At 42.0% G+C, this 17708-nt stretch overlaps 1 protein-coding gene across 1 annotated transcript; it reads right to left on the reverse strand.

Moving 5' to 3' along the window:
- Positions 1-462: 462 nt before the first annotated feature.
- rel (v-rel avian reticuloendotheliosis viral oncogene homolog) lies at positions 463-14835 on the reverse strand. Its single transcript, XM_035173287.2, has 11 exons — positions 14722-14835; positions 14232-14270; positions 12712-12851; positions 12373-12521; positions 11459-11550; positions 4099-4239; positions 2955-3059; positions 2518-2736; positions 2325-2390; positions 2162-2236; positions 463-2056 (listed from the first exon to the last, which is right to left on the reverse strand). Exons 1-11 carry the CDS (start codon positions 14726-14728, stop codon positions 1155-1157), a joined length of 1935 nt encoding a protein of 644 aa, XP_035029178.2. The 5' UTR covers positions 14729-14835; the 3' UTR covers positions 463-1154.
- Between the last annotated feature and the right edge of the window lie 2873 nt (positions 14836-17708).

Here is a 17708-nt window from a genome sequence, read left to right on the forward strand (position 1 = left end):
GTGTTCACACAGGACGCGGAAGCGCAGCGCCACGGCGCGCCGCGCCAAGGAAAGCCAGGCGCCTCCTTTCCGCCCCCCTGTTACTCAATTGTGCCGTTCACATAGGCTGCGATGCGCCGCGCAGCGCCAAGGGCGCCTCGCGCCCTGCACCGATGGTTTCCGCGTCGGGTCTATTTTTTCCGCTTGCCGCGAGCGTATCGCGCCAGGAAATACACTGAAAAATGATTTTAAACGATATAAATGACATATTTTATATGATATAAATTATCAAATATGCATCCCATACTTTGTATTCCCCTTCTGTTGTCCTGGAGTTTTAATTTTCCCAATTTTCCCAATCACATAATTAAATTTCCCCATCTGCCCATCCACTACAAGCACACAAGCAGACAGACAGAGAGAGAAAGAGAGGGGTGGTGGGGGGGGCTATTAAGACCATCATCATTTACCCCCGAACCCCGACATTCAACGGGTACAACAACAAGCGGAGAAAGCAGAATCGCAGGCTGGTGTGAACAGCCAGGCGGCTGCGCGCTTGAGAATGGCGCGGCGTGGTGCGGCGCTTCCGCGTCCGGTGTAAACCCGGCGTTAGGCAGAGGTTATCCACGTGCAGGTCTTAGCCTTGCAGAAACCAAGTGAAGAAATGTGAGCTCGGTTTTATTGAGTCATTTGGAGAAAACCACCAGCTGGATGCCAAACCAATAAGTGAATTAGGGGGAGTGAATGGTGCACACCAAGAGGGTTGGGGTAGAACAATATCAGAACCACACTTTACACCGATCATGGAATGACCTTGAAATAAAGTCTCCTTGATATAAAATGATGGAAGTTTCTGGAGCTATATGGCCTTAAACTTGCCAAAACACCAAATTTTGGTTGATAGATTTAGGAAGAAATGTATCATTACTGATTTATAATTGGAAGCAAAGACCAATTCCAAAAAGGAATATAGACAGTAATCGGTTGTGCCACCAAGAAACAACAAAACAATGGTTGGTTATGAATCCAAATGCTTGCCAATAATTTTGGTCTCATGCCCACAGATGAAATAACCCAAGTCCCCACTGAGCCTTACCATGCCAAAGTGGGAGAGAGCAACATTTCTGGATTAATAAGGTAAAACAAGATAATATATACGACATATGTCACTGCCTCTACTCGCTTTGCCGGGTTGCTTCGATCCAGTCAGCCAATGTTGAAAAGTGATTATCTGGGGCCATGCTGTTGTTTGGGTAAGGATTCTGCAGATTTTTGAAAGCCTGGCTATTGCCACTACCATCGTGTATCACTTGATCCATATTCGTGCCATTGCTCATAGGACGAGGAAGCAAGTTGGTATAAGTATTTCCTTGGGATTGCATGAGCGAGGCATGGGTGTCTTGTCCCACGTTCATCTGAGGCTCCTGCTTCAGCTGGAAGCCAGTCTGAGAACTTCCTCCCACTATGCCCTTCAGCAAATCATCCCCTTGCATTCCGTCAAGGAAGGGGAAAGAGCCAAGCCCTTGGGACCCCCCTCCACCTCCAGGTACTGACCCGTTAAATGGGCTCTGGACTGCATTGAGGGTATTGAAAGTGGGCCACACAGTCTGGAGACCCTGGTTTTGGTTGCCTAGATGATTCTGGGCCTGGCTCTCAGATGCTTGCTCATCCCTTTGGTGCTGCATGTGGAAGAGTGGCTGGGACTCTGACTGGCTCATTACAGAGGACTGGGGGGCTGTATCCAAGCACTGCAAGTCCCTTATGGAGAGCTGGGGTAGGGCGTTATTCTCACAGCTGTTGTGCCCCATTCTGTGGGAGTAACTAGATCCATGGTTTGGCTGCTGTTGCCTGATAGTAGTATGACGTGGCAGATTGTTTATGGCAACAGATGGGTTTATGGTGACTGTTTCCATTGAGAGTCCTGCGCTGGGGTTTGCCCATGATTGGCTCATTTGTAGATTACGCGCCTGTGGTGTCATCATCACATTCTGGGGCCCTGGTTGGTAAGGTTGGGTGAACATAGCAGGTTGCTGCTGTATCGTAGATATGGGGTGTGTCCTTAGGTACATGTTTGGGTCTGGAAAACAGATAGTTACATTTAGTGTAATCACAGGGCAGTATTATCCAAACCTGGTTTAAAATGTTGATTCCTATTTGAGGGAAATCAAATTAAAGCAGTTACCTTTACGCATATGACTCATGGTAGTCTGTGACACTGCCTTTGGCCTGTTCAAAGCCAGACCAGAAAAATTACCACCTGAAGGATGGGGAGAAACCTCTGTTACAATAAATTCATGTGTGTTGACATACAAAGGAAATGCTCATTCATGTGAAATGTCTTTTACCTGACAATCCTGATATCTTCATCAAGTGCTCTCTTCTGCGCTTTTTCTCATTGTAGCCGTAAGGGTCTATAGCAAACAGGAAACGTTCACATAAATCAAATGAAAATAACTGAGAACTGGGTCTGATTGGCTGGCTACCACCATCAGACACAGAAGAACGGTGATAGTTTGAAAGAAGGCATTTATTGCTCACCTTTGTCATCAGGCAAATATCTGAACTCCATACTCTCGCTGACTTCCTGATCAGAAGGTCTTCGCAACTGCATGTGCACAGTGACCGACTCTGTAATGGAGGTGTTATAGTAGGAAGGACTCTTGAAGACGATGGCTACCTGGCGATGAACGTCAGCCTGGGAGAAGGAGCCTTTAGCCTCCCAGCCGTCAGCTGAGTAGAATCGCACCTCAATGTCATCTGGAGGTAAAGGGGATGATGGGATGACAGGAATGGGAAACTGAATAAACATGCAAAGAGTTGGGTGCTTCAGCTATGAAAAGCAAAATTAATTTATGGGTAAATTGATTGGATGGAGATGAATGAAGAGAAAATAGATGCAAGCTATAAGAAAAATACTGTAAAGTGTGTCAACAATAAAAATTCTGATGGATTATACACAATACTGATAGTTGTACCTTTCTGTACTTTGTCACACAGTAAGAAGATCTCATCTCCTCCTTTGACAGTGCCACTGTTCCTGTTGACCCGACAGATCCTCAGCTCTGCTGTATTTGGGGCCCCTGATGATGCAGGAAAAAGTTATTACCACATATAACCCATAAGCGCTTTGAGTGGTCATCAAGACTAGAAATGCGCTATTTAAATACATTAATCTTATATATAAGCCACACATGTGAACAGTAATGAAGGATATTAAGTTTTGTTTTATTTAAAACCTTGACAACAAAATCTTCATTGCAGATAAACCAGGTAGGATGAACACAAGATTTTCTAAATTCACTCTGCACCATAGACTGCTTATAAAAAGCTCTGCAAACAAATTCTAACACACAAACAATAAAAAAGTGACAGTATAGATATGTTTTAGGAGGACTCACTCATGACAACAAATAATGATGTAGTTGCTACAGGGCATTAACATAGGCCATTCCAAACAGGCAGGCACATAATACAAATAATACATTTTTTCATAGGATGATAATGTCAGGATCTGCCTTTGCTAAATCTACTGTTGTGCAGGTGTGAGCAGCTTAAATGATCAGTGTGAGGATCTGCCTCAGTTTAGAAAAAGAAAGCACAGTTAGTTTACAGTTGAAGCCTCGCCAGGTTGAGTCACATGTCACATGCGTGTTGTCAGAAGAGGAAGTGCTCCATGGCAACAGTGTAGTTTGAGGGTTAGTGCGTATAAAGAACTTCCCCTTTCTCAATGTGTGTGAGGAACACATAAGTAGATAACTGAGTGCAACACTTGAAACAGTGTTGAGAGGATATCTACTGGACAAACATACACTGAGTCTATGAACATGGCAATTCTGCTCCTTGTATGACTCCTTAGTTATTGCATAATAAATATTATTGTCACTGCATTTCAGTTAATAGGACACTGATACAAATCTAGGTAAGTGCATGGGATGGCTTTAATATTAGCACTTACCTTAATTTCACATCATCATCATGACTATCAACTGAACCATAACGCGGACACATCTAACCTCAGGCAGCCTGTTTTCTCGCGTATGGCAATTTCATCACTTGTAATTACCCTAACATGATGTCAGCATGAACGCAGTTAACGCAGAGAGAGCTCAACCAACTCACTGTTGTCGTAGATGGGGTTGGTGACGATGGGGTTGAGCGACGGGGTGTATTGCCCATTCTCATCCTGCAGGAAAACCTGGATGCAAAGGCGAACCACGTTCAGGTCGTACTCCTCGGTCTGCAGCAGCTGCTCACGTGGCACTGAGGTCACACACACAGACATGAACGTCAATATGAGAATAAAAACACACTGATGCTGACTCAAGTCATATTTACTGACAGAAAAACAAGCAGCAGAGGAGCAAAAGGATCAAACTGCATCGCAAAGCAAATTTGAATAATTTTATATATGGTTGATATTTCAGCATATTTTTTTCTAATAATATAAATTTGCAAATAGTAGCCCGTAACTACAGCCATCAAATAAATGTGGTGGCATTAAACGTTTAACATTTTCCTCTGGATTGTGGTGGGGTAGACGAATACACCAAAGTGCAGGTACCCGTACATTCCACCTGTATATCTGAGGGTCAGGAGTAGTATATTACTTAAGTCTGCAGCCACTTAAATACTATGAAAGTAAATGGAATGAATTGTTTGCGGTGCTCAGAGCTTTGGGAAACAACAATTGGACAGTGCAACAAAAATTTGGGACAGATGGAGCAGATGTCATTTCAATGTGACTGGGACATTAATTATGAGACTGTCCTGTTGAAAGTATAATTTTTCATCGCCTTGACCTCCATAAACAGTTTTAAATGTGTCAGTAAGTATGTGTCATTAAGACCAAAAGTAAATGGAAAAGAAGTCAAATTTTAAAAATCTGTTGCAAAATCTGTTTATGGTGATTAATATTGGCTCTCTTCAATGTCTCTTGTGTGTCAAGATACAAATTCTCATCAATTCTCTTATGCTTCTGTCACATCTGTAGGATGTTGCCATAACCTCAACCTTGAATCAAGCTCAGCACGTCACAGAAAGCTTTTTCAAGTGTCCTCGGCCTACATTTTCATCTGCACACACACACACACACACACACAGACATGAGAGCGTCACACGTCCCACCCTCAGAGACAACACACACCTTGCAGGGAGAGCTTTTACTGAGAGACGCCCACACACCGACACACACCAAAGCTTTCACATCTGCCTACTTTCTCTTCCTCCATCTTTTAATTTCTATCTGTCGTGCTCATGTTGAGGCCATCCCCACCTACAATCTGCCGCTACGGTGACGCTCAGCGACGATACCACAGGGTGGAAAGAAGTGTGAGCGTGTGCACAGCACAGAGGCAACAGATGCGTCTCCTGCATGAGTGACCATGGGGCTCCTGACGTGAGTGAAAGTGGTGAGACATGAGCCAGTGTCAAGTCAAATTTCACGTCTTTGACTTTGTTGGTGTATTTTTTCAGGCTGTCACAATGTGTTTCTCAGCAGATACCAGACTTTGGTTAATAACACATGTGTACTCCCGACAGAAACACTACAATATACAACAAAAAGCTGCAGTGTGGTTGCAGACAACATGTAGGGGAACTCCTCATCTTTTGTGAGAGTGCCAGTGGAGAGTTCAGTGCAGACAGCTGTACTGTAGCTTGGTATTTCTCCCGCTCTGTCTCTGCATGCTCTGCTGGCAGCAGCCATCACTCCTCTCAGGGCTCAGTTCCAAGTGAGGTCACAGGTCACAAGTGCAGTTACAAGTCTGTTTGGATTTTGCTTGGTCAGAAGTGAAAAAAAGCAAAAAACAAACACAACTAGAAACTCACTGGTCATTTTAGGCTTCTCCTCACGTCTCCATGAGCGTTTTAGTGAGAAATGTTTCAATCCAAGCTCACAAGCTCTGATATTAAATATCAGATTCAGCCAAAACATGTCAGTGTGGCTCTGGTTATTTTATAACTTTTATAACATTACACAGTCTGTGAAATATGAAGCTACAGACAGTGGACTAGCGGCTTAATATTTACGAGGGTTTTAAACCATTATATTTGATGTGTTACTTCATTACAATAAAACAATATAATTACAATATAAGAAAACAAAACGATGTGAGGAGCTGCATCTCTATCAGAGTTTTTAAAACCAACTCTGTTGAAAGCTGCTCGGCAATGTTCTCACTGACCCCGAGCTCTGCTCTTATGATGTGCTTTTCTGCTTGTACTACACTGTGTGTCTTGTGTTATTCTCACCTGTGAAGGGGCTCCAGATGTGAACAAGCTTCAGGCTATAATCTGGTACAGTGCATCTAATGGTGACATTTATGTTTTTCACTGTACATGGTCCCTTTCAAAAACAATAAATAAAAAATAATAAACTTTCAATGTCATGTAAACACCTAGATTCAGTCATCGTTTCAAGCTGCTTATGACGATTCCTTTAATGCCAAATGAGTACATGTAGCTTGTTTCCTGACTCTTTCCCTTTCGTTTCCCTGTTTTCTCCTGGTGTTTCCACCTCCTCAGTCTGTCTCTGTCTCTGAGTGTGTGTGTAGCCATGGTGCTGCTCCCTCTCTTCCAGCGACCTGATTGGCTGTCTGTCTGTACACCTGCCTCCCGTCATGCCAGCAGTATATCTACCTCAGCTCTTCATCCACTCGTCATCAGATCGCTGATTCAGCTACTTTAATATCAAGCGCTTCTGGCTGCTTAGAATTGTGACTTCTCTTAACAGGTCATAACACGTGCTTCCTTTCTTCGAATCAGTTTGAGGGAGTTTTTCTTAACATACTATATGCTTTGTATTGGGTGTGTATGTCCAGTTTATGAAGAGTTTTAGTGTCAATTAATGACAACAACAACATCAAGTCTTTGAGCTGCATGCAGCTCTGCTCTATTTCACATTTCTGTTTGGTCACCAGGTTTATCGTCTGTAGGAGGCACAGACCCACAAAAACACACACACACAGTGGAGAAACTGAAGGAGGGAGAAATGAAGACGAGCCCACGTATGAGAGCGCAACCAAAAGTGATGGAACCAAGTTGCTCGTCCTAATGTGTGGTATGTGTTTGTGGAGCCGTGCTGTCGAACGAGGCAGACGAGGGACAGGTGCTGGAAAGTGGGCAGCAGGTAAAACTATAGTGGTGAGGGAATGTGCATGGTGGAAAGAACCTGGGGCTCGGTGTCACTGGGCATCGAGGCTGCATGAGGCTGCATGAGGCTGCATGAGGCTGCATGAGGCTGCATGAGGCTACGTCAGTGCAGTGGCTGTGGCGGTGACGGGGACGGTGACGGTGACGGTGGGGGGCCGGGGGCCGGGGGAGAGTGTGAGGTGAGTGGTTAGCATGAATGTGGGGGTAGACTGAGAGTGAGAAAGAAGGGGAGCAGGTGCTTTGCTCCACCACAAACACTGTCTCCACTGCATGACTCACTATTTCACAAAGCTTCAGTTTTATTCTGAGGCTGAGGCCAACAATAACTGAATCAAATATAAAAGTTACATCACATATAGCTACAGAGTGTAGTAGAACATACTGTGGCAGGTCAGATTCCCTCTGAAATCTGCTTCAAAGTGAAATTGCTTTAAGGCACAAACGACATGGAGGATGGTGTGGATACAAACATTGCGCAAATAAAAGAGTAAAAGGCAAGTAGATAAACCATGTCCAGCACAGGAATCCATCCCATCCAGTAAAGACCAAAAGAGGAAGAATAAGTGGCAAAAATAACCCCTCTCTAAAACAGTGCTCATTAATATTCAACAGCGCCGACCAACCAGCATCCAGCACTGACTTTGAAGTGACCACCGACTTCTAAATGACAATAATATGTTTTGTACGGCCTCAAATTAGAATCACAAAGAATTTGAGGCTTGTGGAATCATATTCTGAAATAGTTCAGAAGCCTGTGGTGTTAAATCATTTTGTAAAAACATGAGAAAGGCCAGAAATCTGCTGCTGACATATTTTATAGTGATTTAAATTGATAGGTGTGGCTGTGAGGGTTTTATCACTATTGTTCTTACATCAAGTGGCAAAACTACGAGCTCGGCGAGATTTACAGCTTGTGAAATAATGTTCAGCGACAAAAACGGTGAAATACGACTAAAACTAGTGCACAGATATCAGCAGCCAGGAATATCTGAATATGGATTTGAAGCTTAAATCACTGGATTATAAAATTATTTTTTGCATCTGTCTTTTACTCAGTGATTTATAAAGCATTAGTGATTCAACATAATGCACTGTATAAACACACTGATCACTTTAATTGTTTAAGAACTGTTCCTCATGTGAGCCCAGCAAACTTTTACCAGGTGCATTACCACAACATCATTTTCTACGTCACACACACACACTATTCAGCTCTGTGTCGCCTCCAGAGTAGGTGATGTGAGCTCTCGACAAATAAACAGGGACCTCAACCCCTTTGTAAGGTTAAGAGGTCTCTGATATTCTACAGATGGAGCTCGAGCAACATATTACATGCACGAGGAAAGGTTTGTGTGCGTGGGTGTGTGAAGGTGTGGGGGTGAGGTGGGTGTACCCTTCTGCACTCACACAGCCACCTGAGCACAGCACAGGAAGCAGCTGAGTTCCGCAGCAGAACTGAGCTGAAGAGAAGGGAGAGTTTGAAAAAGTCAAAACAACCAGCTGCCCATTAAACCGTCTGCAGCAATAATCGTGTTGCACTGCGTCTGTGGTGGAGTCACGTCGACCTGCAACCTGACCAATAAGACGACCTGCACTAGATACACAATGATCAAATGTCCCAAATCAGTTTTATATCCATCGTCACAGCACCAAAGACTCTGAATCTTGCACTTTTGTATGATTAGTTGTTCATAAAATCGCTTCATCTGAAACCACATTCCACTGCAGCACGCGTCTATCAGACATCTTTTAAAACAACAATTATACGGCTGCTACTGATGGACGTGACAAAACACCAACAAAGATCTCGATCATGTTTGTCCAATGAATTAGTCAAAGCTCTGGTTATGTGCTCACATCCAACCTCCCTATGGTGAATAATGGTCCATACTTCGCATGCTTTTTTTTTCCTTTTATCAGAATCCATCAAATCTTTGTGACAGTGAACCACTCAAAGTCTGTCACTCTAAAACTGCTCTTTTAAGGAATAAAAAAGGGCAGATTTGAAACAGCGATATAAATCTACCCAGTGGTATTTTGGATAAATGTAAATAAGACTTTTGTGAAACTTTTTTCTGTCTCTTTTCAGCCACGAATCCAAACAGCTGGCTTTGTAAGACGTGTCTAATTGCATGACCCTCGACCACAGGAATCACACAGTAAAAATATCCTCACTGGTCGCAGTAACGACATGACACGCTGCTGTTTCTCAACTTCGACTTCGCAGAATTTCGAAAACCTAAATTTGCTCTTTGCTCTAATGCAGGTAAGAGAATAGAGATTAACATGGTGAAGCTCAGTCGATAGAGCAGAAGTCTATAAATGTCAGCTATGGGTTCGGGGGTTCATATCACACAGAACCATCTGTATCACAGCTTCATTTTTCTTTTTTTTAGGTCAGTTTAGGTCTTATATTCTATATGTGTACAGTGCTTGGCCTTATAAGATTTCCCCAAATATCAGCTTCATCAAGCACAGACAGTAACCCTGTCTGTTTTTTTTTTTACCAAGATCCATGAATTATACTCTGAGAAATCAAAAGGTTGGTGTCTCATAATGTTAAAGAAAGAAATAATCTGGATCCACACCAGACCCATATACCGCATCCTCACACCAAGTGTTGTGGTAATACGTCCTCTAGTTGTTGTGTAATCCTGCTAACTAACAGACAGACAGACAAACAAACGCAGACAAAAACATAGCTTCCTTGTTGGAGGAAATAAATCATAACGTAAGAGCAAATGACCATGTTAAATATATAACATATGGTTTCCAGGTCACTGAGGCCAGTTAGAGCCACTTGAAGCAATTTCAGTCACCACTCGCAAATCCTCCCAATCCAACCTTAAAACAAACTAAATATTTGATATCAGTAATAACTATAGGATCTATGTTTGAGAGAGAGAGAGAGAGAGAAAGTGAAGCTTGCATGTGTGAATAAAAACTGGTTGTAGGCCGCCCATTCTCTCCTCAGACCTGCGAGGCACCATACCCTACTTTTATCATCATCTCTGAGGGCTGGGGAACCCCCCCTGTTAATGAATCCTGCATTCCCAGCTCTCACGTGGCCTCCTGCACTGTGCTGAATTGAGCAACTGTGACCAAGAATGGGGAAGTCAGCTCAACGCCTGTTTGTACACGAGAGCGGCCGTCTGCCTGCACCGGGGGACGAGCACAGCGCGCAGCACACAAGAGGAAATGGCCCCGCTGAAGATAGCGCCAGAGCTCATTTTTTGACTCAACGTGAGGAAAACTCTTCTCTGCTGCCTGAGAACTGGGTCAGCGGGCACGAGAAATAAATTCTGTTGAATTGTTTTGAACCTGTTTGACAGTAACAACAGCCGCAGCAGCAGTTAAAGTAATAAACAGCAGTGATGAGAGCAGCAGCAGCAGCAGCAGCAGCAGCAGGAGTCAGACTTGTCAACTCGATACAATAACACTCATTGTTCTGTGCAGTCTGAATAGCATATTATCAGCTGATATTAGCTGATCAGAGACACACTGGTATCATCATACACAGTGGTGTGGCAGAAATGCAAAAGTTAAAAAAATTTTTTCTTCATTTTCAAAACATTATTTTGTTTTTGAAAACTTTCATTCATAGTTTAGTAATACGTTAATTGCATTAGTAAAAGATGATTCATAAACTATGTAGTTTAATATTGTTTTTAGAACTCACTAAAGAGAGCTCACTTTTCAAAAACAGTTGATCGTAAGATGTCTAAGGCTTTGGAATCACACATGCACGCACGTACGCATCACACACACCCTGTCTCAATGACTTCAGAGGACATTACATTGACTTACATTGATTTCCTGGAGACTAGTTACTACGTGCCTAACCCCTAACTTAACCTAACCTAACCCTAACTTCACCTAAATCTAACCAACCCTAACCTAACCTAACCTAACCTAAGGCTAACTTAACCTAACACTTGAAATGTTATGATTTATATTCTTGGGACTTGCTTTCCGTTCTCATATTGTGACTGTAAACAGATCTAGGTCCCCACCTGGACCCCCCACACACACACGCACACACGCACACACACACACACTATTCGCTAGCATGCATCAAGTGGGATAGTTCATATAGATTTAATCATTTCATGTCATCAAGTGTGATATATGCAGAACAAACATGTCATCACTCTTTTTTGAGTTTTTTGGTTTTTGTGAGAATAAATATGAGCCAATATAACATGATCAGATTTGTTCTGTTATGTGATCTGTTATCAGGACTAAATAGATCCAGCATCAGTCCGGCTCTATGTGACGGCGCGCTGATGTCAAGATGACAAGATAGAATCTAGGAAGTTGAAGGACTCACCGCTGTAGGGGTTAATCCCTCTGGTGATCCTCTGTACGATCGCCTCCTTCACTTCCCTCCTCCTCACACACTGGATGCCCAGATTCTGGAAACTGTCAATAATAACAACACAGTCCTGCCATGAGAAAGTGACACCACCGTAACAGCCTTATTATATGTAAATAAAACACATGCTGGCCCCATGTGTGAATGATGTGCAATCTAAAAAAGTGTTGCTGTTGTGTACAAAGCTGTGTATTCAAATCAAAGCAATGATGCTTTTAATGTCAACAATCTTGTTGTGTTTATTTTATACTAGTGACTGTGTGAACTCTAGTATAATTCACTGTTTGCACATATAAGGGCTGGAATCCTAAATAAATAATGAATTTAATGCAGCAAAACATGAGGGATGTGCAAATTATACACACCCTAAAAGTTACTGACTCATTCACACACACACACAAATGCAAACACACACATACACACACACACACACACACGGTTTTCTCTCTGGGTGATGTCACTTGGGGAATTCCCATATTGCTATCCTCATCACAGACATGGTTTAACAAATATGCTTCCTGTGTGTGTGTGTGTGGGCCTGAATGCGAATATTTGCTGAATGAGTTTCTTCTTCTGTATCTGAGAGCTCACTTATTTACACTGGGTGTCTTCCGGAACAGTCAAGCGAAACACAAAATACTGCTGACAGAGAGCAAATAATTATGTTGCGGTGAGTGTGTGTGTTAGTGTGTGTGTGTGTGTGTGTCTGTGTGTGTGTGAGACAGAGAGAGAGTGTGTAGACGTATTCCAATCACAGCATGCTACTTAAGACGGAGAGTGAGGGATGACGACAGTGACAGTGAAGTGAGTGAACACTGTGCATGACAGGGGGGCTGTTGGATGGAGACGACTGTGGGAGGAGAACTCACACAATCACTCTGCGGTCGGGACCAAACTCGGCCTCGTAGAATCCGTCTTTGCAGTCCTTCCCAACCAGGTCGTGTGGATGCGGCCGATACGGCTCGTTCTTCGTCACCAAGTAAACGCGCACCTTACCTTTCCCAGAGTAATTCAGGATCTGTAGATAGAGAGGAGGCGGTTGCTGTTACAGTTATTATACTGATACCAATGTAATGCTCTTGTATAGAAAGACACGAAGATGTGAAAAGAAAAGCCAAAAATTATGTTCTTTAAAGACTTTGCATATATATATATATATATCTTAGCATGTGAATCTTTGCAACTGAGGAAGGGTTGAGCAGGCTTACCTGCAGGCTGGGGTAGGTCCTGTTGTTGTCGGAGCAATTCTCTCCGGGGATGCTGCCGGCTGAGCGACCCTCACACTTGTACCTGAAGCGCATCCCCCGCTGCCGGGGCTGCTCGAAGATCTGGACCGCCGGCTCAGCCACTGCACAGCACAGATGAAGAAAAGAGTCAGTGAAGAGGAGGGGAAAGAGATGATGGATTGATTGATGGATGGATGGATGGATGGATGGATGGAGGGAGTGATAGAGGAATAGATGGATGGATGGATGGATGTATGTATGAATGGATGGATGGATATATGGATGGAGGGAAGGATGGTTGTGTAAGGAAAGTAAGTTTACTATCAAATCTACTTTCACCAAATACTATTCAGAGGATTTAGTGATTTCAAATGATTAGATTCAGGTCAACAAAACATGAACAAATATGGCTGCCACACCGATTGAGTTCATTTAATGACAGTCCCATGCTCCTGGTGTTGTATAAACTGTCTCACTGTCTTACTGGAAACCATCATGAATATTATTGGTGGGACCTGTGCTTCTCTGACTATGACGATAAAATGTCGGCTGTGAAAAAGGTGAGGACGTTGTCTTATGACCAGTCTTTAGGAAGTCAGACTGAACAAACAAGAGCTGTTTTAGCGTTGGTATTTTCAGGAAACAGACACTGATTAAAGCTCTTTCTCGCCAGCTTTCACTTCCTCTTTTCTTTTTAGGCACAAACTGGCGATGGTGCCTAAAATCCTGTGTAATTACCTGTATCTGTGTATTCATAACTGGTGAGTTTGTTGTTTGTTCTGCATCTCATATTTAACAGTTCAATTTAAAATGGTCTGGCTCAGTAATAATAAGCATTGATTCAATGACATGAAATCATGAAAACTTTGGTCGAGAGGTGAGAGGTTTTAGATACAACATTAGTCAACTCAAAGTCTATATTGAGAGTTATGCATCTCACAGATATACTGAAACAACATTATATATAATGTCTAATGAATTTAGTTCATCAGCACTGTGTCCCTTTAACATAAATCTTGATGCCCCACATGATGTCTGCGCAAGAGAGGAACTAAAACCGATCCAGAAAGTGTGTCTGTTTTGGGCGTTTCCAACAACTCAGCAACACTAAAATACGGTTCTGAAGATGCGTCAGGCACAACAAGAGTGCGGCACTCATACGCAGATGTTAAGTAGGTTAGGATGAAACAAGTCCAGTTACATTTCTGACATGATTAAGAAATGTAGGTTTGGCAAAAGAAAAACTAAGTGGCACGGCCAATATCCTGCCTGTCCTGCCTTCCTCATTTTGCCGCCACATTAGCAAACACAGAACTGAAAGATGACACACAGACACGCATACAGGTCTAAAAAACTAAAAAACTAAACAAATTGGGGAAGTGAAATATCCCTGCAACACATTCTGTGACTGTTTTCAGGGACAGTCAAGTTTTGACTTGTGCAGATGGGCAGCTAAAATCCTAATTTTGACACAAGAGGCATTAAAATGAAAATGTCCTTACTCAGGTGTGGGTCGTCCCCTAGCATGGAGGGCATAAGAACTGAGGAGGAAAACAAATCAGACAAATATATTTATATATAAATACATGCAAAACCACAGGGAATAGTAGTGACGGTGTAGCAGAATACAAGCATATTTCAGTCACACACTCACGGTCTATAGTGCTTATTAACCCATTTAATCCTGCTGAAGCTGTACTGTAATTACTGACACTGACTCCACTGACACTGTCAGTCATTGCAGAAATGAGGAAGTTAGACTGTGTTGTTCATCAGACTTAGTGTCACACACGGTTTACGTTAAGAAATCAAACCCTGTTCTTCTACACAAAGGCTTCACATATGAGTATAAACTCAGTTACACTGGAGTCAGCAGTGAACATCACACACATGATTATTGCTCCTTATTCAATTATGTCCTGACATCTCACACAGCACCATGAGTAGTATTAGTGTTATTAATATGAACTAAATCAAGGTTTTGCCACTCACCATTCATGATGGACACACTCACTCACTCTCAGTGACCGTCTGGCAGAGAAGTCCGAGCTGAATGAGTGACAGGAGACAGAGAAAAGTAATATTTGTTAGAGCTGCGGGAATCCCCTCCTCTGGACCCGCCCCTTTCATCTGAACAGACCAATCAGAGGCTGCATGACTCACAGAGGCGGATAAAGGGAAACACACACACACACACACACACACACACACACACACACACACACTTTTTAATCTCTTGTCTACTATGGTTATGTTTATTTATTTAAAAAGGACAATCCACATTAATTAACATTAATGCATATTTAAGCAGCAGATAGATTTAGTCCTGCAGGGAAGTTTTCATGCTTAAAAACCTGAAACATTAACACGTGAACCTTAATAATAACATATTAAACGTCATGTATAATATACGTGTGTACATAGTTCTATAGTGTCCAATCACAGAGCTAATCGTGTGGTTTATGAAAACAAAAATCCTACCTGGTGATCTTTGAGTCGTTCTAATCAAAGGTTTGATGCCTATTTGCTCTGAATTGCTTTGTGGAAATTGGTACCAGGACCCAGGGGACACTTTGCCATTAGCCTTATCCCTGCAGAGAGGTGGATGAGAAGACTGACACCAAACAAGCAGCTGGAACCACCGGCCGGGTAAACGCACTGTAGCTCAGGGCCGTGCACAGACATTTTGAGAGGGGGAAAAAAGGGCATCCCCCCCCCTTACAATTATTTATAGAAATGAAGTTACATGCAGTAATCTTTTAATTACACATGTATTTAGGTATACCCATACACACATTAAGGGCTGTGTAATGATTCACATGTTTTTCACATGAGGTCATTTCTAATTGAGAATTGATGCCATCGTTGGCCATATTAAAAATCTATATACATTCAAATGAATTTTTTTTTTTTTTACAAAATGTCTCACCTAAAGGGCACTAGTATAGTCAGAGGCCAAAGGGGCGGTGCTTGAGCAGCACCCGGGGTCTGTTGATTCACATGCTTGCTGTACTGGAAACAGAGTAAAAAAAAGCTTATAGGCTTCTTTTTTTAATCTGGGCTTTTAAGAAACACAGGACACAAATAGGGATCACTCTCTTCAAGCCCCTTCCTCTCCATCACTGTTGTCCTATTGAGGAGAGGGTTGAGCAACTGCAGAGCGCAGCCAATATAGTTTTGAATAAAGTGTTTTGTTCCTGTTGATTAAACACACTTTCTGTACGTGTTTCACAACTAAAGCCTTCTCGTGATATACCCCTGAACTACAGGAAGACTTGTATTGACTGAAACCTGACTTTCTGAAATAACAGCAGCTAAAGTCAATGTAGTGGAATGAAAGATGCAGTATTTTCCTTCTGGACTATATGGAGTAAAAGTACTGGAAAGTTAAATAAATACTCAGTAAAAATAATTCAAAAATGCACAAGATATCTATTTCTTTGTGAATCTGCTGACGTCATGAAGAATGGGAGATAAGTTTGTGCATTAGTGTTGTGTATGTGCAGCAGTGTCTTCTTACACAGAGACAGGGGCTGCCCACATAAAAGGTGCCGTTACAAATGTGAGTAGAGAGGTGGATGACGTCTGCAGGATTCTGACTGTAGGCTGGTCTATACATCTTGAGAAATAAACTCACAGCACTGCGTCTGCAGCATCTGTAGAAACCGCTTCAACCTAGATCATAGACAAATACTTTACTTTAATAACTAAATTCTGCAGGATCAAACTCGCTTTCACCTCATCTATCCCCAATCCTTTTATTCATTGGTGGGTTGGCACTGTAGTACAACATCCATTAATATTGTATGCAAAACCTAAAATGTATGTGAATCATGAATTGATAAAGAAATGACAGAATACATGCTTCTCTGTATGGATATGATTCAAAAATGTCACAACAGCAGGAGCAGGCATCCTTTGTGTTGCTCTCTTTATTCTGGAGAACGGAGCTTCACAAACTTTTCCACGTCTGACCTCAAAGTAAAGTTGCCAGACACACAGACCACCAGTAAAGAAATTTGGGCGAGTTTGCAAAAAAAAAATAAAAAAGTCATCATCACCACCTACGTGCACATGTTGCAATGTTTCCTGTGTTGCTTTAAACTGAGCTGCTGCAACTGATGCTGTTGCTAATCTGTCAACATCACCTCAGGGGTCATGTGGGGACAAAAACAGAAGATGGCCGGTGACATATTTTTCATCTGCATGGTATAATTTTGTTTTAGTAGAATTTTTTTATATGTTGTTTTAATTTAGGTTAAAATATGCTATTTTATATGGTTTATAAATTGCCTGTAATTTATGTAAATCATTTTGCGACCCTAGCATCATGACCTCATGACCACCAGTTAAAGAAACCTGTAGATTTGAAAGTTTGCGTATTTTGGGCCCTCTGGTGGTTAAATAGTATAAACACTGTCATGTTCTTTCACAAGATATCAGTGCTTTAATAACTGAAAACATCTATCAGCCTAAAACTCAAGAGGCTCATTTTTCTTGTTAAATTAAAGATTGAAAAATGTAAGACATACGTAACTGACATTTTTTATAGAAATATAACCTATTTTTCAGTTTTTTCTCTTTATCTCCAAAACCCAAAGTGCATTAAAACACCATCCACACACGCATCAAAAAGAGATGGTGTATATATTTGTAAATATGTGGATCAGATCATTTCCTGAGAGCGGATCTATTGTATCTAGTACAATTGTACCTAGTCAAAAAACACAAAATAAAAATATTGTATATGCAATTTTCCATCAGTTATTATATTGTAAACATAAATGTAGCAGCTATTCAATCAGTATCCAGAGCTCTAAATATTTTTCTTAGCGACCCATAAGAGACGTAAAGGATTAGGGTCCCAAAACCATCTCCTCACATCAAACGCAACATCAATTATAACATCATCTTCGTCATGTGATCCAACATGGCCACGCAGTGTAAAAATATATGCAACAAAAACTCAGACTCCAGAG

Source organism: Hippoglossus stenolepis, chromosome 12, assembly GCF_022539355.2.
Source record: "Hippoglossus stenolepis isolate QCI-W04-F060 chromosome 12, HSTE1.2, whole genome shotgun sequence".
Classification (NCBI taxonomy): Eukaryota; Metazoa; Chordata; class Actinopteri; order Pleuronectiformes; family Pleuronectidae; genus Hippoglossus; species Hippoglossus stenolepis.